This window comes from Penicillium mononematosum, assembly GCF_028829835.1.
Source record: "Penicillium mononematosum strain IBT 11891 chromosome Unknown utg000005l:1.0-9366267.0:1.0-9372171.0, whole genome shotgun sequence".
NCBI lineage: Eukaryota > Fungi > Ascomycota > Eurotiomycetes > Eurotiales > Aspergillaceae > Penicillium > Penicillium mononematosum.
Window position 1 is genome coordinate 5,154,813 of NW_026643275.1, and position 20,537 is coordinate 5,175,349.

The 20,537-nt window shown below is 47.6% G+C and overlaps 12 protein-coding genes across 12 annotated transcripts; 3 read left to right on the forward strand and 9 right to left on the reverse strand.

Moving 5' to 3' along the window:
• Nucleotides 1-277: 277 nt before the first annotated feature.
• Nucleotides 278-1,225, reverse strand: N7519_010117 (glycosyltransferase family 32 protein; the record flags this gene model as incomplete). The annotated part of the gene is made up of 1 exon (XM_057296890.1): nt 278-1,225. The coding sequence occupies one exon, from the start codon at nt 1,223-1,225 to the stop codon at nt 278-280; it is 948 nt and encodes a 315-aa protein (XP_057144772.1).
• Nucleotides 1,226-1,947: 722 nt separating this feature from the next.
• On the reverse strand, nt 1,948-3,471 carry N7519_010118 (uncharacterized protein; the record flags this gene model as incomplete). Its single annotated transcript, XM_057296891.1, has 1 exon — nt 1,948-3,471. One exon carries the CDS (start codon nt 3,469-3,471, stop codon nt 1,948-1,950), a length of 1,524 nt encoding a protein of 507 aa, XP_057144773.1.
• Nucleotides 3,472-4,774: 1,303 nt separating this feature from the next.
• N7519_010119 (P-loop nucleotide/nucleoside kinase family protein) lies at nt 4,775-5,438 on the reverse strand (the record flags this gene model as incomplete). Its single annotated transcript, XM_057296892.1, has 2 exons — nt 4,775-5,265; nt 5,330-5,438. 2 exons carry the CDS (start codon nt 5,436-5,438, stop codon nt 4,775-4,777), a joined length of 600 nt encoding a protein of 199 aa, XP_057144774.1.
• A 507-nt stretch (nt 5,439-5,945) lies between these two features.
• On the forward strand, nt 5,946-7,006 carry N7519_010120 (glycosyltransferase family 8 protein; the record flags this gene model as incomplete). The annotated part of the gene is made up of 3 exons (XM_057296893.1): nt 5,946-5,982; nt 6,041-6,476; nt 6,553-7,006. The coding sequence occupies 3 exons, from the start codon at nt 5,946-5,948 to the stop codon at nt 7,004-7,006; spliced, it is 927 nt and encodes a 308-aa protein (XP_057144775.1).
• A 209-nt stretch (nt 7,007-7,215) lies between these two features.
• Nucleotides 7,216-8,802, reverse strand: N7519_010121 (uncharacterized protein; the record flags this gene model as incomplete). The annotated part of the gene is made up of 3 exons (XM_057296894.1): nt 7,216-7,715; nt 7,772-8,556; nt 8,609-8,802. 3 exons carry the CDS (start codon nt 8,800-8,802, stop codon nt 7,216-7,218), a joined length of 1,479 nt encoding a protein of 492 aa, XP_057144776.1.
• Nucleotides 8,803-9,552: 750 nt separating this feature from the next.
• N7519_010122 (MIP/aquaporin family protein) lies at nt 9,553-11,084 on the reverse strand (the record flags this gene model as incomplete). The annotated part of the gene is made up of 4 exons (XM_057296895.1): nt 9,553-9,865; nt 9,931-10,472; nt 10,535-10,986; nt 11,042-11,084. The coding sequence occupies 4 exons, from the start codon at nt 11,082-11,084 to the stop codon at nt 9,553-9,555; spliced, it is 1,350 nt and encodes a 449-aa protein (XP_057144777.1).
• Nucleotides 11,085-11,891: 807 nt separating this feature from the next.
• Nucleotides 11,892-12,556, reverse strand: N7519_010123 (uncharacterized protein; the record flags this gene model as incomplete). The annotated part of the gene is made up of 2 exons (XM_057296896.1): nt 11,892-12,388; nt 12,451-12,556. 2 exons carry the CDS (start codon nt 12,554-12,556, stop codon nt 11,892-11,894), a joined length of 603 nt encoding a protein of 200 aa, XP_057144778.1.
• A 1,687-nt stretch (nt 12,557-14,243) lies between these two features.
• N7519_010124 (uncharacterized protein) lies at nt 14,244-14,924 on the reverse strand (the record flags this gene model as incomplete). The annotated part of the gene is made up of 3 exons (XM_057296897.1): nt 14,244-14,732; nt 14,757-14,821; nt 14,897-14,924. The coding sequence occupies 3 exons, from the start codon at nt 14,922-14,924 to the stop codon at nt 14,244-14,246; spliced, it is 582 nt and encodes a 193-aa protein (XP_057144779.1).
• A 132-nt stretch (nt 14,925-15,056) lies between these two features.
• N7519_010125 (uncharacterized protein) lies at nt 15,057-16,009 on the reverse strand (the record flags this gene model as incomplete). The annotated part of the gene is made up of 3 exons (XM_057296898.1): nt 15,057-15,132; nt 15,197-15,758; nt 15,811-16,009. 3 exons carry the CDS (start codon nt 16,007-16,009, stop codon nt 15,057-15,059), a joined length of 837 nt encoding a protein of 278 aa, XP_057144780.1.
• A 1,061-nt stretch (nt 16,010-17,070) lies between these two features.
• On the forward strand, nt 17,071-17,289 carry N7519_010126 (CAZyme family CE10; the record flags this gene model as incomplete). The annotated part of the gene is made up of 1 exon (XM_057296899.1): nt 17,071-17,289. The coding sequence occupies one exon, from the start codon at nt 17,071-17,073 to the stop codon at nt 17,287-17,289; it is 219 nt and encodes a 72-aa protein (XP_057144781.1).
• A 132-nt stretch (nt 17,290-17,421) lies between these two features.
• On the forward strand, nt 17,422-18,890 carry N7519_010127 (CAZyme family CE10; the record flags this gene model as incomplete). The annotated part of the gene is made up of 4 exons (XM_057296900.1): nt 17,422-17,602; nt 17,663-18,250; nt 18,316-18,735; nt 18,787-18,890. The coding sequence occupies 4 exons, from the start codon at nt 17,422-17,424 to the stop codon at nt 18,888-18,890; spliced, it is 1,293 nt and encodes a 430-aa protein (XP_057144782.1).
• Nucleotides 18,891-19,084: 194 nt separating this feature from the next.
• N7519_010128 (uncharacterized protein) lies at nt 19,085-20,096 on the reverse strand (the record flags this gene model as incomplete). Its single annotated transcript, XM_057296901.1, has 3 exons — nt 19,085-19,233; nt 19,281-19,696; nt 19,735-20,096. 3 exons carry the CDS (start codon nt 20,094-20,096, stop codon nt 19,085-19,087), a joined length of 927 nt encoding a protein of 308 aa, XP_057144783.1.
• Between the last annotated feature and the right edge of the window lie 441 nt (nt 20,097-20,537).

Sequence of the window (20,537 nt, forward strand, 5' to 3'; positions counted from 1 at the left end):
CTCTCGTCTTCATGGCGAGTTTCTGTGCCACGGAAATGTTTATTGCTGAGGAGCCCATTTTCGATCTACGTGTCCCCGACGACCAAACGTGCTTGCAAGCTACCTAGATGCCACCGCAAAGGGTCGTCGTTGGAACGTCAGGCTTTTATACGGGCTCTCTATATTTCGAGCTACTAAGGGAGGGAAGGGTATTTAATACATGCGATAGAGGAAAGCGCTAAGGGCGACGTCTAGGGAGTATAAAGGGAAAATTCATAAAACAATACACAGCGTTAAGTCACGCCTCACCACCATTATGGTTCTTCCAGCTGCCGGCATAATGATGTTGGACTAATGAAGGACCAGTCACATTCTCGTTGCCGTAATGATTCGCTGACGCAGCGAACGAATACCCCGGCAAGATCAAAACATCATCGAGCAAAACGGGCTCTAAAAGGTTCGAGATACTCGCCATATCGATCGTCTCATTGCGAGCCAATTCCAAGCTCTTCAATACCCCACTAGTCAACCGCCTCGGCCCCGTAAAGTCAATCACATCCCCCGTCATATCCAGAGTCAACTCAGAGATCGGAACCCGATACTCCTCCGTCTTCTGACGAATCCCATCCATAATATCATCTATAACCATCAACAGATGCGGCGAACCCGGCGCCGCCATAATCGTCCAACTCTCAAACTGCCGAATAAAATTCTCTCCCCAGCCAACATCAAACTCCCACCCAACAACAAGACCAGCCTTAGCGCGCAGCGTCTCAGGGATCCATTCTCTAATGGGTACATCACCACACGAGACATCGAGATCGGCCCAGATGCCGCCTTCCGCGAAAAGAAGCAGGTAGCGCAGGAAATCTGCTTTCAGGATCGGCACCGTGAGAGAAAGGTAGGCGTCGACGATATCGGGACGATCGCGGTAGTTTTGTTGCACGTATTGATCGCCCGTGTCGTCGGTCATGATCTGCGCGCGATGGGCTGGGTTTTTGTGGAGACAATCGTCCAGCCATTCGTGTGACTGGTCGCTCAAGCCTTTCGGGCCAACTTTGTACCAGATCTTCTCTGGGATCCGCGGTGATGCCGGTTGGAGACCTTCTCTGGAGGGATCATATGTGGAGGGGCCTTCTGGTGTCGCTTGTCTCATTGGGTGGTAATAGAGGATGAAGAAGAGACATAGTAGGATGAATATGCTTGTCGTTGAGAATCTGGTGAATGTCCGCCCCTGAGCGAGCATAGCGACGGTGTATACGAAGAAGAGAGGATTTAAGAGGAATAATACACAACGCTATCAAGCGCCATGGGCTTGGTGGGTTAAGGCTGAGAGACTAAGACTTTCATCGATATTGCTTTCCCCTGATCTTTTTCTTTTTCTTTTTCTTTTTCTTTCTTTCTTTTTTTAAAAAAAAAACACTCTATTTTTAAGTGAGACCTCATTTTATAAGGACCCTCAAAGTCCCAGTTCACCCACTAGATCACTTGGGAAATTGAAAGTGGTCGCTTCGATTGGCTGAATAAGCTTGGCAGATTAATCTCCACCTATAGCCCTGGAGTTGAATCCATTCTCTTTATTTGCACTAGTGTTTTGAGGTTGTTTTGTGGAGGTCTGGAATGTCTGACTTCTGATCGGATTTCTTTCTATTCTCGGAATTGGTTCTGTCTGTTATTTTTCTTTTCTATTCATCGATGCCCATGGATGTGGCCTTCAACACTCTTCTGCCATGATATATACCTAGGTAGGTATATCTCGACAAAAACATATTCGGCCTTAAGACTCCGTTCCACGGATCGTGGTCTCGGCATCCATCGGCTCCCGAGACGCCGAGATCCCCACAAGGGCATTTCAAAGGGTCGCGTTCAGCTCGAGTACATATGTACTAAGGAGGAAAGTCGCTATCCATAATTCATGGGAAGTACATTAAGGACAAAATATTTGGGCTATCGAAGAGTTGTACCTGCTCATCCTAGGTACATCTCTATAGGGAAATCGTGGTACATCTGATAGTTCAAATCATTACTCCACTCCAAGACGAAGCACTTGACAAGAGCGATAACGGTCATCGGGTCAAGGATTGGAGAATCAGATATGGGAGCTGTATCTCTCCAAAACCTCGTCTCATCAAGAGCTGAGACTGGACCGCCCGATAAAACCGCTGCTATTTCAGTCACAATTCTGACGACATCTCCTGAATTCCCCTGGCCCGCCATAACAGCACTTGCTGCCATAGCTGCCATATCTTCCCTCACAAAACGCGGGTCCCATCCTCTGGCTTCCAATCTTTCCGGCCATTTTGCTACCGCAAGACGGAGTGTCTCTGCCAAACAATTTCGGTAGCGGTCCATCCTTTCCTTTGCAAAAGCAACGAGGATATCGCGTAGCCCTCGATGAATCGACCATGACAGGAATGTCCAAGGAAGTTTATCCAAGGCTTCATTGAGAACGGCCGCTTCTTGCTTGGGGACGTACAATGTCACGTCGCGCACACCAGAGTCTTTGTTGGGTAAGTTAAGAGCTACCATGTCTTCTGATGATTCTAGTTCTGCATTGATCGCTTTCATGGCCAAAAAGTCCACCTCGCTCACTTTGCCACCGAGCATGTTGTAAAGATGTCTTCCGCCGTGTGCGCCGCCAAATCCTTTGGGTGCATATTCAAGAATCCATTTTCCGGATGATTTGCGTCCTGGAAAAGCACACTTGAATGTATTTGACGAGTGTGATTCAATCACCCCAGCCAGCATCTGTAAACACTTGTCGACTCTCTGCTGAAACCTTGCCGGGTATGGGTCCTTCAATAATGTGTGAGAATCATGCGCACAAAAGTACGCACGTGCAAGGTCTCCAATGGGCCATTCCACTCGCCATTGTCCGCAGTAGGATGCGTAGGCAGCTCGATGGCCAGAAGCGCTGCTGTACCAGAATACCGGTCGCGCATTCGTTATGCAGAATAGTGTTATAAGGGTTGCACGCGAAATCACAGTGCAAGTGGTCAACTTGTGCCTCGTAAGAGGACGAAGAGGCATGTCAGCCCAGCTTTCGCTTGGAGGGGGCTGGAAAGGCTCGTTATTAATAGTGACTATGTGGTCAAACCCCACAGTACCATGAGTTGAGAGTTTTCCCGATGATTTGTGCTGGTTGTTGGTTTGAGAACCTGGGTGAATGACTGCAAGTAGCACCGACCATGCTGCCTGGCCCACTGGATGTGATGATAATGGCAAGCGACTGACATATACCAGATTGTTACCGCAGAGCCCGCGCAAGAGGTTTGCGCTGATAACAGGCCCAATAGGGGGTGGTTTGACAATATGATACCATGGTATATGGGGTTGTCGGTGCCACCAGCTACCTAAATGCCGCATGCCCCGCACGTCACGGAATTCATCTGTCCGATCGACAATAGCGCCGAACCGAGTAGCGATAGATCCAAGACCGACGAATGTTACAGCTAAAGAAAGCCAAGTAGCAATTGAAGATGAAACGTCCATTGCGTTGTTGGCTGATTGACTCGAAATCCGCAGAGATGAATGGAATACAATTTGACGCACAATCCGCTTCCTGAAACGAAGGGGAGGTAAATGGGACGTTATTAGATTGTTGCTGTTTGGGCTGTTATGAATAAATATGATGCTGTACTCAGCTTTCTACCGGCAGTTTCATTCCAAGGTTATTATATTGCAATAAGTAAAGCAGGGGACCTAAATTTAGACCGGTCCACGGGTTATGTGTTTGATCACTAAACGAGGCGCTAATCTAATGCAAGTGCGCCCAGAGATATCCAGTCACTTCTTCCCCCACCTTCCACATCAATGTACATCAATGTACATCAAGCCTAGCGGCGGTTAAACAACTAAACCCTAAAACCTCCGTGTTTCAGCTCGCTCGATGCACACTTATAAACTCAGTGGAATTACGAACGGACTCACAGGGGCAGATAGCCGCCATTATTTCACTTATTGACTACATCGGAAATTCACCTTGAGAGTGAAAAGTGCATAAAATAAAGGAATCAATCCATCCATGGATGGATGCCGTGCCACATGGACATAAAGTTAGATTCTTACATATGTAAACATGCGATCATCCTGAGTACTGTATTTACCAAAAGGGACTCGGAGACACGGTGTAGTTAATCATCACCATTGCATATGTGCATAGATAAAATAGGAAAGCACATAGCGGGCTTGATTTTGGCAGGAACTAGTCTGCAGGAATACCATTCGCTCTTCCCTTTACTGTCATTCAACTTGCCTGACCAACAGGAACTCCCCGAGAACTGTATCCAGAAAGTTCGACAACAAGGAAAGAACACACTATCCAGATCTAGGCGATTTTGAGAACACAAGTGGGTGCTCCTTCCCTTGTTTAAACTATTATCCTTCTCATCATTATAACACAACTTTCTTCCAGGGTTGCTGCCATTGCCTAAGCGGCCTTCTACACTTCGTTAACATACGCTCGGCCTATAACCTTCAAGATATATGATGGTTGATAAGCTGCCTTGCTCAGTGCCATGGTTGGTGCTTGGTATTACGGTATTCCTCTTTCTGCTTGGCTTTGCGATTGGCTGCATTGCGCGCATCGTGCAGATGTTGATAGGTGCGATGATATCATTGATTTGGTAAAAGATGGCTTAGATGAAGCTTGGTTACAGTGATATTCGAAATCAGATTTACCTTTACTCTCTTTAATTCCCAAAGCCCCTAAACAATACTAAGATTGTATTGGGACATCTTTCTGCCAGCCTTGACGAAGGTGATAGATCAAGGTATCTCGCTTAGGCGCTGAAATTTATAGATCGGTGCCTGTATTAAATTTATTATGGAGACGTAAAATAACTTCTCCCTCCCCGATCGGTCTCTCAAAGCCAGCAATGAAACTCTCGAGGATCTCATTCGTCACAAAAAAAGCTGAATCGCTGTCTTTGACGACCAGTTGGTTCCTGGCAGTGACCCGCCGTCGCAACTCGTCAACATCGACATCAAGATACGCAAGTACCCAACGTCCCCCAGAATTTTCAATCAGGTCCTTCCATTCATTTCTAGATTCTCGAAACGCGAAAGACAAATCTAGGATTGCATCCTGAGAGCCCTGTCGAAGCAGCTGCACTAATTCATTTCGGAGAGCCCTCTCAGCCTCATTTTGATAGTCGTTGTATTTGTCTTCTGGATAATCAACACCATACAGCCCGTATTTGGTGTATATGAAAGAGTCGATTGAGAGCCGTTTGAAGGATGGGTGATTCGATAATACCCATTTAGAAAGCGATGACTTCCCAGAGCCTAGTAATAAATTCCCCATTAGCTATTCACCAAAAGCTTGCCCCTAGAATTTTGCTTCACTTACCTGCCATTCCGCAAGTCATCATAACAACAGGTCGAGGATCACTATCTGTTCGGCATAGAAGAGGGCTGAGCGACTCGGGCGTATCGAAACTAAGCGTAGAGCCTGCCATTTCCTTAAGCTAGATGAGGAAAAACTTCCAAGGTTGTATTAGATTTCCCTTGCTAGTCATAAGAGCTGAATGTAATATGGTGGTTCAATATCTGGCGAGCTTGTGAGGAGCGAGAGATTATATACATCCTCTAGCCTCACTATATGAGGATATGACTCATATAGGATACTACCTACTTAGGTAGGTACAGTAACCTTGGAATGGAGAGAAAGCCCTCTGATTATAAATGTAGCAAGACCTCCAGGGCTCCAGGGCTAATTGTGGAGGTGAGGTTGCCCCTCATTGGGCAACCGATACCGGACTCCTGTCACCTACCCCACAACGCGCTTACGCGCTTCGTGTCACTCCCGAGGTCTCAGGGCATTACGAATCTCCTTCCTCTTCTACCCAAGTGCAACAGCTAATTTCAATTGCCAGATGTGAGTTCCGATTTCTCACGCGCGTCAATCGCCTGTCAAGCTAAAAAAAGAACGCAGTCCTAGCAGTCCTAGCGCGACCATCAAAATCATGGGCGAGAATAACCTCAAACCACATGCCTCGAAAGGTACGGATCGACAGGGCAATCTGGAACTCAATGTCTTCAGCCTGATAACAATTCTCAGTTTGGACCACGCTCATAACAAATACTGCGTACCTCTCTGGGCTTTTGACTCTTGAGTACTCTCTCAGGAAGGTGGGGTCAAAGTATCCGCTTGTCGTTCTCTACACGGACTCCTTCCCCGCCGAGGGCCACAAAGCACTTGATTCCCGAAATATCTTGAAGCGGCATGTACCGTATCTCCTTCCGTCAGTACCGAAGGACTACACCAACGATGTACGATTTTACGACTGTTGGAGCAAACTCACGCCTTTCTCACTCGTTGAATATGACCGTGTCGTGCAACTCGATAGTGACATGCTGGTCCTCCAAAATATGGATGAATTAATGGATATCGACTTGGATACGCCGGAAATGGCTGGAAACGGGAATCGAGTTTTTGCCGCTAGCCATGCTTGCACCTGCAATCCGCTTCATAAAGCTCACTATCCAACAGACTGGTAAGACCAGCCTCTCCCCTCACAGACTTTGAGAACCATTCAAGCGCGATTTACATGCTAATTCGAGAATTTGAAGGGTTCCGGCCAATTGTGCCTATAGTACGCAGCATGACAATCCTGACGTTGCGCAAACAACCGGTGCTTCACCCATTGCAGGACTTGGAATACCCAATGGGGGCCTACAGGTGGTGAGCCCAGCTCAAGCAATCTACGACAAAATTCTTGGACAGCTCGCGACTTCTACAACATCCAGTTATGATTTTGCTGATCAGTCCCTTCTCGGTGATCTATTTTATGGTCGCTGGGTTGCACTCCCGTATATTTACAACGCACTCAAAACCCTACGGTGGGAAGGTGTCCATGACGCCATATGGCGCGATGAGAATGTTAAGAATGTACATTACATCCTGAGCCCGAAGCCATGGGATGAATCTGGACCGAGCAAAGACCCATCGCATGAATGGTGGACGACCTTGAATGAGAAGAGATTGAGTGAGGAGCAGGAGACAGGCGTAAGGGACCAATTTTGACCTGTGTGTTTAAAAATTCCACACTACCCTCGATTTGTTGCATTCGATATTCATATGCACGAATACCTCATTCGGTGGGCACTTCCTGGGACATAAATTATTATTGCATTCTGAGTCGACCAAGATATTTTCAATACCAAGACGCCGTTGCCAAGAAGCGGTGCCCTCACATTCTGCTGCGCCTTGTCATAGCGTATCGATGGAAAGAATCACGAATTACTTGCTGTATACCGAGAACGCTGTCGCCACTGTGCACCATAGTGGAAAACCAATGTAGGAATGAGAGCAAAGACCAGGCCGAGACCTCCGAGCATAGAAAAGCCTCCCCCGTACCCAAGCCTCTCAGTCAGACGCGATACTGAAAGCGGCAAGAACGCCCCAGCTAAGCATCTCATTGATATGAGACCAGCCATTGCAGATGCCGAATAAATCCCACACGCGTCCACAATGTACGCCGTCAAAGGCGAGGAAGCCAGCATCACAGAAGCACGAAGCCAAACCATCGAGAAGACAAGCACACATAACGGTAGCCTGTATTCAGCGCACCATCCATACAGAATCACCGCAGGGGGGAGGGTCAAGGCTCCAATGATACTGAGAGGTAGGCGGTATTCGGGCAGACCATCTCCGTGATTTCGCGCGCGGAGCTTGACGTATATTTTATCCAATAGGACTTTCGATATTATAAAACTGATGATGGTGCCAATGGCTAAAATAACTCGTTAGTCCATCCAAGGCATCAGAGGGCAACTGCAGCAAACTCACCATTTGCAATGAAAACAAGACCTGTTTCAGTCGGCGACAGTCCATAAATATCTTCCAAAATCTCAGGAAGTGTTGTGGATACAATGTAGAAATGTGAGAACATGTAAGACCCAAACAGCAAGAGAGCCACCAGAACACTCGAGTTGAGTAGAACCACCACCGGGCGCATGATCGAGTGTCCCAAGCTGGCCATGTCCACCGTAGGACGCTTTTTCTTCTCGAACCCCCCGATTTCAAGACTTAGCCGAGCCGCCCTCCGGCGCAGGATCTGGACCTTATATGTTTCTTGGAAGAAGGTTAAGAACAAGATCTGGCAAATGCTGGCCATCACAACGCTAATCCAAATGATAGCGCGCCATCCTAGAGTCTGCAAGACAGCACCGCTAATAATTGGACCCAAGGTACCACCAATGAGGGGAGTGAACATTATCAGAGTAAGCGCAGTGCCCCTTTGCTCAGGGACGAACATGTCACCAATAATGGCAGGGCTCAGCACGTTGGACGCTACCGAAATTCCCGTTAGAGCGCGTGAGACGATAAGCAGTTCTGTACTGGGCGATAAAGCGGCGAACAGGATAGCCACAATGAACATCGTGTTCATAGTTAGGTAGAGGCGATAGCGCCCAAATATCTCAGATAGCGGAGCGATGAAAAGGGGGCCTACTGCCTCGCCTAGCTCCCATATTGTGACGAGCATAACGGTGGCAGATTTAGCCCCTTTGCTACCGTTGAGATCATCAACGACATGACCGGCTATAGGGGCTAGCGAGATGCATGTGAATGTGCTGGATATAATTAGCTTCAAGCAGGTATTTCTGCAGGGCTTTCGATACGTACACTGTGAAGCCCATGAAGGATAGCAAGGCCACGACCCCCCATTTGTAGGAGCCAGGCCACTCGAGTGGATTTTCTGGGTCCCCTTTTCTGTCGAAGTCCGCCGTGTCTTGTGAGTACTCGAGACTACTGCGATATTCATCTTCTGATTCGAGCAATAAAGGATTGGCCTCTTCTATGTCGGGAGAGTCAGGCATCGCGTCGGTGGTTTCTTTTGGCTGGGAGTACGCTTGCAATATGGTGAAGGGAAATGGCGTCGAGGAGGTCCCTAATTATTCGCGTTATCTGAAGAATGATCGCCTGCGATTTATACTCCCGTTGTGGCGGGCTAAGAACCCTCAGGTATGCAAGGGATATCTGATCTGCAACTGTGCTTACATCGGCGTAGATCATACATATTTTGTTTGATTAGTATTTGAATGTACCGGGAGCACAAAAGCTTAGCTTAATTCATAGCTTACATGCCCTTATAATTAGTGACTCTACAGGCGCGGATGTTTCGAGCCCGAAAATGACATCTGCCCTTCTTGAACCCCATTCCCGAACCAACTCTTCGTCATCTTAGGTTCAACAGCCCACTACAACACTAAGACGGGAAAGGAGACAATCAAGGAAGACACTGAAAAAGATGCCTCTTCTTCATCTTCCATTATGAGCAGTCTTCCAGACGGCAGTATCGTCCACCACTTCTCCCGCTTGAAGCTGCTGCGCGCAGCCGCCAAAGCCTTGTTGACTCTCTTCAGAGATTGGAGGAAAGCCAGCAAATCAATGACTTGTCGTTTTGGCTTGTCCCAATCAGCTATTCAAACACTCGATCAAAACAACAGTTGCTTGGAGGGGATTGGATATCGGTTTGCATGGGAGCGATGTGCTGGACTCATCAAAATATTCAAAATACACACTAATAATACGAAGTGATAGTTACCCATCTATACAAAATATATAGCTCAGCGCTCGGTCTCCGCAACTGAATGCTCAAGATCGGGGACCTTTCTTTTCCCAACACGAAGTTTCTTCCGAAGATTCAAAGCTCTCACGCGGTACGCCCGCTTTCGCCTCCGTGGGGGGTAATTGACTGGACTCTCGCCACCAGTAAAGATAGCCATGTCGTAGAGCAAGGCACCAAACAATGCACCGGTGATATCTGCAACCCATGGACCCCAAATCCACCATGCATGGTATTCTCGGAATATCTGCCCACCCCATCCAGCCATAAGGGCAACAAGTCGCGGTCCGAAGTCTCTGGCGCAGTTGAAACAACTATAAAGAGACCAACAGTTAGTTTCAAATGCGTTTGGAGTTGGGAAGTAACTTTGGACACATACCCTCCAGTATTATACCCAAGTGCAAGGATCACAATCGAAATGATAATCCCGATAATAAAGGCCTGCATTCCCGCCCCTGGGGGTGCATTTGTGTCATCTCCCAGAGCGAGAATAGAACCAACTAGGATTGCGCTGCCCACAAACTCAGTGAAGAACGCAGTCGCAGGGCGGACGAATGGTTTAGGTAAGGTGAGGAGAGCCTGAGCGGCGACGCTTGCATTTTGAGGTACTTTGGCCAAGTTCGCGACTTCAACAATGGCGTCATGGTAGAGCGCGTATGATATACCCCCCGCGGTGATAGCACCCAGAAGTTGCGCAGCGATGTAGATAACACATCGACGCGCCGGGAATCCACGAAATACAGACAGCGAGATTGTGATGGCTGGGTTTAACTGTCCACCAGACATACCACCAGTAGTGTAGATGGCGGCCATGAATCCAAAGCCCCAGGCGACACTTTGAGCAGGGTATGACCCGGCTTGGCTAGAGGAAGTGAAGTTCGATAAGGTGGCGCAGAGACCGATTGTCATTGCCATAGTTGTCTGCGAAAGATAATTATTAGCAGATCCATTGTTAGATTTCTTCGGCCATATCGAGAACTCACCCCGAGCCATTCGGCCAGCGGCTCACGAAGATAGTGACGAATTTTCGACCAAGTATTGAAAAAGCCGTCTTCTTTGGGATCGTTGACCCTCTTCACTCGCCTTTCCACCGACTGCTGTTTCCGAACCTCATCCGCCTGCGCTAGATCCTGGCCGTTCTCTTTCATGTCGCCTTCATCTTCCCTTCGATCCTCTGGCAAGGCGCCATGACGCATGCCAGGCCGGACAATATGAGGGAGTGGCTGAGCCAAACTCCAGGTCGGTTCATCGTCGCTTTTGCCATACTGGGGGTTGTACTGCTTGTACTCTTCATCTGCATATCCTCGGTTGTTGTTTGGATTCTGGGCGCCCGAGCCCGCCAAACTATATGAGGGGATGTTGCCCATGCCATCATTCTTGCTTCTTTTTTCTTCGGTGCCTCCTGGTTGTTCGCGTTCGGGAGTTTCCACGGTATCTATCACTATATTAGCCTTATTACTTTTTAACGATCTCTCAAACCTTTATCATACCTTTCACTCCGACATCCCGACCAGGTTCCCTTAAGGACGCCATCGCAACAACGATGCCAAAAATAACAAAGAAAAATGAATTAGACTTGCGTAAGAAAGACACAGCAAAGAAAACTAGAAAAAGTTAGAATAATCAGTCTGGAATGTCATGATCGCTTTTTATGTTGTAAACGATTCTCGGGCTGTCAAGCCAAAAAGCTTGATTCCAGGCCCGGAAAAGATACCAGCTCCACTATTTCGTCACCGTTCATCCTCACTTAACATGACATTGATCAGGGAAATGTATTCGATTCCAAGGTAAGGAAATGGTCTTTTATGTAGGCAACATTTGGTTGGCCGGTGCCATGCCGCACACCCCTCGCGGATCATCAAGAAGTCGGCATGCTTTTCTTGCTTCTGCGATATCCTGAATGCCAGCCCAGGCTCTACAGCAGTCTCTAGCCAGTGTGTGCCTTGTAGTTGATTAATATGACTATTGACTATTCTATACATTTGAATGCACCAATATCACAGATTTGATTCTCATTAATATTTGAATTCTCAATACCTAAACCTTCTTATACTCCATTCCCTATACTTCAATTCTCTACATTCTACTTCTCGATACTATAAATTTATATTTAACCCTATAGCAGCTTACTAGTTACATATAAATATAGAGTAATAGTAAACTCAATGCCTAGAACATCCAGCCCTTTTTGCTTCTGTCCCTGACCCGCTGGGAAACTTGATTGCACCCGCTGAAAGCCAACATTTAACATGATCATATGAATCCCCGAGCTCCCTTCAACCGTCCACCCGTCCTTCTATGTCAGACCGAAAAGACTATGATGATGGCCACGCACCGCCGTCAATGGGTAGTCTCCAGCTCCTGGGGCGGTTTATAAGCCGAGAGTTCACTGGGAGGACTATAAACCGGTGTCTGTCCCTGCATATTTCGGTATGCCGCCGTTTCCGCAACCTGGGATTGGAGTCCCTCCACCATAGCCTGAATAGAGAGACGTTTTCTCCGTTCGAATAGCGCCCAGGCCAGCGCGGTGAGAAGCAGCACTCCTAGGGGGACTCCTACACCGGCTCCGATCGCAACATCATTGCCCTTCTTCGCATCGCCGCTTAACGTTGTGTTTGAATTTGATGTGGAGTTCGAGCCAGTCTCACTAGAAGTGTAATTGGCGAGCGCAGCCTTGTCTGTAATCAACTCTGCGTTATCGAGCGTAAAGGGAGAACCTGCGAGACAAGCGGTGTCGCCCGTTGAATTGACTGTGACCGAGTCGGCGCAATAGTAAGGTTTTTTGTCGATATAGCGATAAAGCGGCAGCGCGCACCCTGAGTTGCGCCTCTCGGTAGCTGCAGTCAGAAAAATGGCTGTTAGCTTTTGGTGGGAATTTGAATTTATGAGATCTGCTTACCACCAGAACACTTATCGTCGCATGCGCCATTTGCTGGCCAGTTTTTATTGGTGCAGCTACCTCGACTCAGCGCATATGGTTGTGAGAGTCCATCAGCAAAACCCATTGCTGAGGCAAAGCGAGTTTTTGGAGCAACATGGTGAGTCTGCATCACCTGAGAAACAAGGGACATCGTCGATCGCAACATCTCCGCCAGGGAAGTAGCAGGTCTTGTCTGCTACGACTAGGTAGACAAATATTAAGAGGTGGAGAAGTGTACGGGGCACCATGGCGAGATAAGGGATATTGAAGCAGGTGGGTAAGGAATCCTTACAATCCTGTTGAAAAGGAAAAGGAGGAAGAAAACATCCATCTACAACATCGAGCCGCAGGAACAAATCCTTCACTTCGAAGATCCTGGCGCTAGTTACGCACATCCAAATTTAGGAGGGTACGCTAACAGAAGCCGGGTCTTAATATGCTCACAATACGAAGATTTTACTGCGAAAACCAGGATACTAAAAGGTCAAAACAGCAAGGTAAAATAGGGTATCTTTATTCTTCCTATAATTTAAAAATGCCTACCACATATAAAAAGGAGAGATAATGATGTTTTATACATCTTTGGAGTACTGGACCAGAAAGTGACCAGTCACAGTGTGGGGAAGCAAGTGGAGAACGGGAATGAGTCTGCGAGGCCAATGCGCCAAAAAAAAAAAAAAAAAAAAAGAAAAAAGAAAGGAGAAGAGGGCAGCTAGATCGGAAAGATGAATAGTTTTGTTGAGAAGAAGAATGGTTAGGTAGTACCTAGGTAAGTACAAGCTTACCTCGCTATATGCTGGATGCACCTTGGGGGAATACCCCGGGGCCAAGAAGTCGGATTACTTCGTTTCTGTTATCCTGAATGCCAACCAAGGCTCCGCAGTCTATTGTAGTGCCTCATTCTCATCTTTTATTAATATGAATATTAATTCCAGGTCACGCCTGAATATATGTTGTACAATATACCGATATCACGCCAATTCTCCATATAGGTTGAAACCTTGGAACTTAGTTGATTACTTAATGTCTGATTTTCTCCAGGGCTGCCCAGGTGCTATTTCATTCTTAATTCTTCAAATTCTCTATATATTCTGCCAGTCGAGACCCTGACCGTCTATTTAATCCTATAGCAGCTTACCTAGGTAGGTAGTAATGTGTGGTTTATGTAACCAAGAGATGTGATCGACATGATAGTACGGCCCGGTCCTTGAAAAGCCTATATCAGCTTATATGGAGATACCAGCTTTTACCATGCGATTACATTTCTTGGATGAAACCGAAAATATATTATGACAAATGGTGTCCCTTCAAGTTCCTATTTCCGTTTGCGACGTTTTGCTGAATCTCTGTCGTAACACAGATGTGATTATATTGTTCCTCGACCGAAGTCACTCCGCCTCGCACATCCGATTGTAGAATGTTTTCTTGGCTTTGACTCCTTCGCGCAGGCCGTTGGTGCTTCGTATACCTTAGTTCAATGGGAACATAGCGAAGGTTTTCTGGTTCATTTTGAGAAGAGCCTCTGAAAAGCGATGGAAACACAAAACTTAGCGGCCGGCGCATCATAGGGAGGCATGCACAGATTATTCCCGTATTGCACTCAACGAGTGTCCAGATTGAGCGAGGGATGAAATCCCCTACATCAAAACCTTGTTAGCAGTTGTTCTCTGATTCCTCTCTTTAGGGACTTCCAGAGATACTCACAGCTCTGGTCTAAGCCAGTCGACGTTTGAGATACTGCAACTGTACGGATTATACTGGTGACACAGACACTACATGTATTCATGATTATCACACATTAGAATCTTGGTCAACGTGAAGGCAAGAGGGGATGAGACGAAAACATACAATGTCCCGACTCCGAAAACAAAGCCCAGTCCAATTCTGTCGCGCTTCGAAAGCTTCAGGTGGCGAACTGGGGGAATGGGGAGAATGGCGATGGAAATATCGGTAACCGTGTTAATTCCTGCAAATGCATACCACCAGCTATCTCTATCCACACACTGTTTGGTCTTGATATCATGGTCCCAAGAAGCTTCGATGGGGATACACTGAAAAATTGTGACGAGGACTGATGCGACTGTCCATGCGACGATGATAATCAGAAAAGCCTTTCCCACGCGTTGGAAAGACTTTGTAATAAATATCCGGAGGTAAAGGAGGACGATAGAAGCTTTCGTAAATCCAAGAGCAACCTTATAGGGAATCTGCGCAACAAAGAACCACTGCCCGACTATGAGAATTTTGAACGAGCAATAATACTATCGATATCATTGCACACATACCTTAAAAGCTATATGTATATCCTTTCCCATATCAGCTTTCTTCCTGCCATAACCATGCACCACAGCTGGGAATTGGATGTCAGCTTATTGGGACTAGATAAGTCACCATATTCGCGTCAAAACGCATATGTTATCTTGACTTATCCAAACGATAGCCGTTGTTGTCATGACAGATGCCGCGAGGGCGATGATGAGGAAAAGGTCGTCCCAACCGAATTCAGATTGAGTTCAATTAAGGATAATGTTGGGATCAAACTGAAGCTAGCTAAAAATAAAAAATGCCCAACTCTGCACAAGGATTTAAGCGTCAACGTCTAGAGCATCCTCGAACTCGCTCATGAACTCCTCCATTGGTGCCATCTGAAGGGAACCGATTCTAGGCGCCGTAGAAGCAGCTGATTTCCGTTTTTTTGAGGTAGGCGCTTGGTCTGAGGACAGACTTAAGTCGAAGGGGGGAGTTGCATGCCTGTTGTGCATGTAGGACGATGGACCCAAACATGCTGGCAATAGCTTGCCAGCCTTCTCTCTTGGTCTGTAATGGCAGGACTGACCACTCTCCCTCCATGTTTAGCTGGTAAAAATGGAAGACCCAGCCGTCTGTCAGGGCCCCCCAAACCGTCCAATTTGTCTGGCCCCTTGATCTTCTATTGGCTTGTACCATCGCCATATAGGCGAGGATTTGGCCCTGATCTGGGAAACTGCCGCGTCTCTTAGCTTCGATAATAACTAAATGGCAGGCCATGTGGTCCTTCTCTCCAAAAAGGAGACTGTAATCTGCCGTCCCAATACACGTATGTGGGACATTTTGGTGGAGGACAGGCCCCCACTCCAAAGGACTCTCTAGAGCCAAAGTCACTCGAGTGCCGGTAGGGGTTTGGAGTAGTCCTTGGTCTGATAGGCTGCGGTATACCGCCACTATCAAAGCGTCTACCCGAACCCGGGACTTTGCTCCCGTGAAGACAGAAAGCTCGGTCAACTCATCATATTTTTTAAGCCAGAGATCTAATCATAATTAGAACACTCCCATAACGCCTAGGGAAGTGATAGCAATTACCAAATTCAGCCGGAAGAGGAACATTTATTGAAGGAAACTGCCAACTCTGATAGCCATCCGCCTGCTTTATATTAAAAGCCTTCTCTGTTTGAGGTAAGGTCATATCGGAGGGGTTTAGATGTGGGAGACCAGGGGAGAAAGGCTGCTCGATATGCGCAACAACAGGGGCGGGGATTTCGGACTCGGAATGATGGACCATATGGATTAATCGATCATACCATAATCGGAAGCCTCGGGGCATTCTTGGGAGCTTTTTAGTGCCTACCATCTTGTTCGGCTTCGTCTGGTAGCTATGTTTCACGATGGTGGAGATATAATTCAAAGCCAGTCTAATTCCTTGACTCATCCTTTAACCTTAACAGTCCGTCATAATCCAGTCATATTGGCTGCTTTTGGCGCCAGATGAGGAACACTCGACGTATACATGACATAGGTAACATTGGTGATGACCTCAATATTACCCGATTCAGTTCGCTTCAGACCCGATGGGCCCAAAGCGTTTATGGAATGTTCGATCGTGCAAATGCGGCATAGATAAAATCTGTGCATGGTCTCGCAGCTTGGTTTTAGTCTAAATACACCTTTGGTCCGAGAAGGCGCTTCGCCCCCTCTTTTCAAAGAAATTTGGGTTTAGTCTTCAGCTAGATGCTTGTAAGACAATGTTCAGTCATTTTGGATAAAACGTTGAAGTCTCATATACTAGCCACGTCGTTAGAGGAGCTAGTGTTCCAAGCTAATGTAACCGTGCCAAATGGCCTCTATCCGGGATACCGTCGGTTGTTTGGCCATAGAATGTCATACTTTGGATAACATTGTCAGGTCAATGGAAATCGAATTGAATCAGAAAGATCCATTGCCTAAGTGCATTTAATTAGTATGTCGCTAGGGGAGAGAGCTTTTCTTTTTTCGTTTATGAGATCAAGCATTAAAGGCTTCCGTGCCGCTACTAGGCATTCGATGTGACCTCGGACGGCCCCATTAGGGGGCCAAATAGATTTGTTATGAACTTGAGACAGGAGCCGGTCCTTGCCAAGTAATCTAAACCCCGAATGGCCATTAGCTTGTTAGGTTACAAGGCGAGAACAGGGTAGTCCTAAATTAAATCACGGCAGAACGAATATGGCTGGGTTCTACAGGCTACAGAGTATGCTAGCCCCACTTAGCCCTATCGACGCTATATTAGATGCGTTAGTTAGTTTCCGACATTTCCTTTGCTTTTGTCTCTTCAACTCAATTAGGGGTCTCTTTCAAGAGCGAATCATGAAGGTAACATGGCTGGCCTTGGCGGCAGTTGCCGTAGCACGACAGGTCCATGTCGGGTCGAATGGAGTCATTCAAGGCCACGAGGCATCGAAGAATCCCGGGGTCACAGAATGGCTGGGGGTTCCTTACGCGCAGGCACCGGTCGACCAATTGCGATTCGCACCGCCCCAACCCTACACGACCAGGGGTGTCCACGTAGCCTCGGAATATGTATGATCTCGTCTTATCCCTTACATCCCATGCATGAAATCTCAATATGGAGTTCTGACATTACTATAATCTAGGGGAAGTGAGTACTATCTGAGGTAATGCATACATTCTCGGTTAACAGAAATATACAGAGACTGCATGTACTCGGTGTCGAAGCTGGTCGACTATCCCAACAAAACTCCGCAATTTGACAGCATCTTCAAGGCCTTCGCGGCTATCAATAACAATACTCAAAGTGAAGATTGCTTGACTCTGAATGTCTGGTCAAAGCCAGACTCAAATAAGCTCAAGCCCGTCTATGTCAATTTTTACGGTGGTCGTAGGTTTTTGCTTTTTGCTTCTTACTTGTATCTGCCCATGTTTCTGATCCATGATATAGGATGGACAAGTGGCACGACCGATACCCCTTTTTATTATGGCGGCGGATTTGCTGATGCAGAGGATGTAATCGTCGTGGCGGTCAACTACCGCATGAACATCTTCGGGTTTCCTGGTCTACCTGGACACCCTCCCAACCTTGGTCTTCTAGACCAACGTTTGGCCGTTGAATGGGTAAAACAAAATATCCACGGATTCGGGGGCGACCCAGACCGCATAACTATATCTGGCCAGTCCTGCGGAAGTGCTTCCGTCGATTATTGGGCATACGCCTACCAGTCCGAACCTCTAGTTGCCGGGCTAATCTCGCATTCCGGTACGGCCATCAGCTTCCCGACAAACAATAAGACAACCGCAGCAAAGCATTGGTATACTGTGTCTGCCCAGTTAGGCTGTGGATCTTCAGGGGATGTCCTGCCGTGCATGAGGAAGCAGAACGCGAGTGCCATTCTCGCCGCTGCTAGTGCACTGAAGGTTCCGACTACAAACCCTGCGAGGAAGGCACCGGCTTTCCAGCCAACTGTGGACGACGTGACTGTTTTTGAGAACTACACCTCTTCTTTCGCAGCAAGGGAAATTCGCCCGCGTAGTGAGTGGACATTGCTAAATCTCGAACGTACTGAATGGATCTACATGTGTGTAGCTGCTAACCAGCGCCTTCCCACAAACAGCCCTATCTGGTCGGGCACAACGCCAATGAAGCAGGATTCTACAAGATCGCGAGCTACGCCCAGGGATCGACATTGACAGACAAACAGTGGAATGACTTCAATATGCAAACGTTCTTCTGTCCATCCAATCTCGAAGCAGCACACCGGAGTCGCCGACATACACCAGTTTGGCGATTCCAATACAACGCAGACTGGGAGAATACCCGTCTTTACCCCACTAGTGGAGCATACCATGGGGTCGAGTTTAATATGATTTTTGGAGCTTCTGCTGAGATTACTGGTATTGATGAGTCTGATGCCCAGCGCCAGCTGCAGGATCAGATGCGTTCGGCTTGGGGGTCATTCATTGCTGATCCCCAACGCGGATTGGAAGCCCTGGGATGGCCAATTTATAATCCTGAAGGTGAGTTCACAGGGGTCCGATGGAGATGATTTGTGTTAACATTCTTTTCAGCTTCGACCCTTGTTGAAATCGGTCTGGATAATCGTCCCAGCGTGTCTTTCGTGGACACAAAAAACTCCGCTCAGCGGTGTGCAGCTTTGCTGGCGCAGATATGAGTCAATTCGATATTGCTACTACTAGAGAGACGGCTACATCTACGCTATATGCATACAATATGATCAGGCTGATAAAGTGACGGTGAAATAATCATATAAAAACAACGCTATGGATGCCAGTGGTTCAAACGCCAAAGTCAAGTCCCCTAATGCTAAGAAGCTAAGAATAATACATGGAAAGTCAAGAGAACCAATCACCGGTCGAAGATAGCCTTCATATCAGCACAGGCATCGCGGTATAAGATGTCCACGCTGTTTTGGTCCCGCCACGGATTGGGTGACTTATCCCACGCATGTCGGGCTTTCTCGATTAGCATGGCACGGGGGCGTTTACCGAGGCTCTCTAAGCGGCGAACGAAGGATTGGCCCTCCTTCATCAACATATCCCACTCGCAGATAAATAAAAACACGTCGCGGGAAGAGCTTCAGCCAGGACACGGTCAGATGCGTGGATGGGAGAAGCGTAGGGGGAGACACGATCTTCCAAATTAGGAAGATAGGCCTCATCGAAGAGGGTAGTGAAAAATGCAGGGAGGGTCTTATCCGGCATCAGACTCATAGCACGACGGTGATCGCGAGATTCTTCAAAGTCCAGAATCGGGTACCAAGCGAAGACAGCAACAATGTTGAGATCGCTGACCTGGTTGAGAAGATTTTGTGTAGATTCCGCCCGACCCAGGTGTTCCTTCACTTCCGTGGATACTCTACCACGCAGTCGCAAGGGCACCGTGACAGCCAAGTTTCCGCCTGCCGAGAACCCGCTCAGCGCCACGCGGCTCACATCTAACCCCAGTTCGCCGGCATGTCTTGCCAGATATAGTAGTGCCTCGACTCCGTCGTCTACTGCCGCGGGAATGGGTGTTCGGGGGCTCGTCGGTACGCGACGCTCACCATTACGGCCCCGACAGTGTCCAGCACTATTTTCGCCCAGCGAGAATCATCCGTAGCGGCGCCGAGTGTGAAACCGCCTCCGTGGAAGTTGACGGCGACGGGGAAACGATGGCCTAGCCTTCGTTGTTCGTGATAATTTGGCGGACAGTAAAAGTGGAGTACGACGGGATGGCAATGGTCGTCGGAAGTGACGGTACGGGTGAATAACGGTCGGGGTGGTCGGGGAGGGCCGATCTCATGTAGGAACATGCCGATGCGCATCAGGAAGCGCCAAAAGATGGCCTGCACATAGAGCCACCAACGAGACGAGGCCATGTTGCTGTGGTGTGAAGTAACGTTCGTCCTACTGGCCAGACATGTGCTTCGGATGGACCCGGAAGGCGACGATGATCAGACGGGGGTAAAACCGTAAAACCAGGTGGAATATTTGAGATTGAGGGAAGAACGAAGAATATGGTCAGAGGAAGGGGAATAAGAAATGAGAGACAAAAGAGACAAAAGACAAATCGGAGTAATGAAAATAAAGTACGTGATCAACGGAAGCAATGGAGTTCAAGTTATCTCCAGGGCTCCATACCAAGAAAATCAGGGTTTCTTGGTTGATGATGTCATCACACCTCCTACCTACCTACCTACATCTTGGTACTTTACACCTTGGCAGGTCTACATTCCATATTTATTTTGATTTCTCTTAATTCTTTCAAACCTACTCTATTCAATTATATTCAAGTCTAATTATCCAGGGCAATTCCTGTT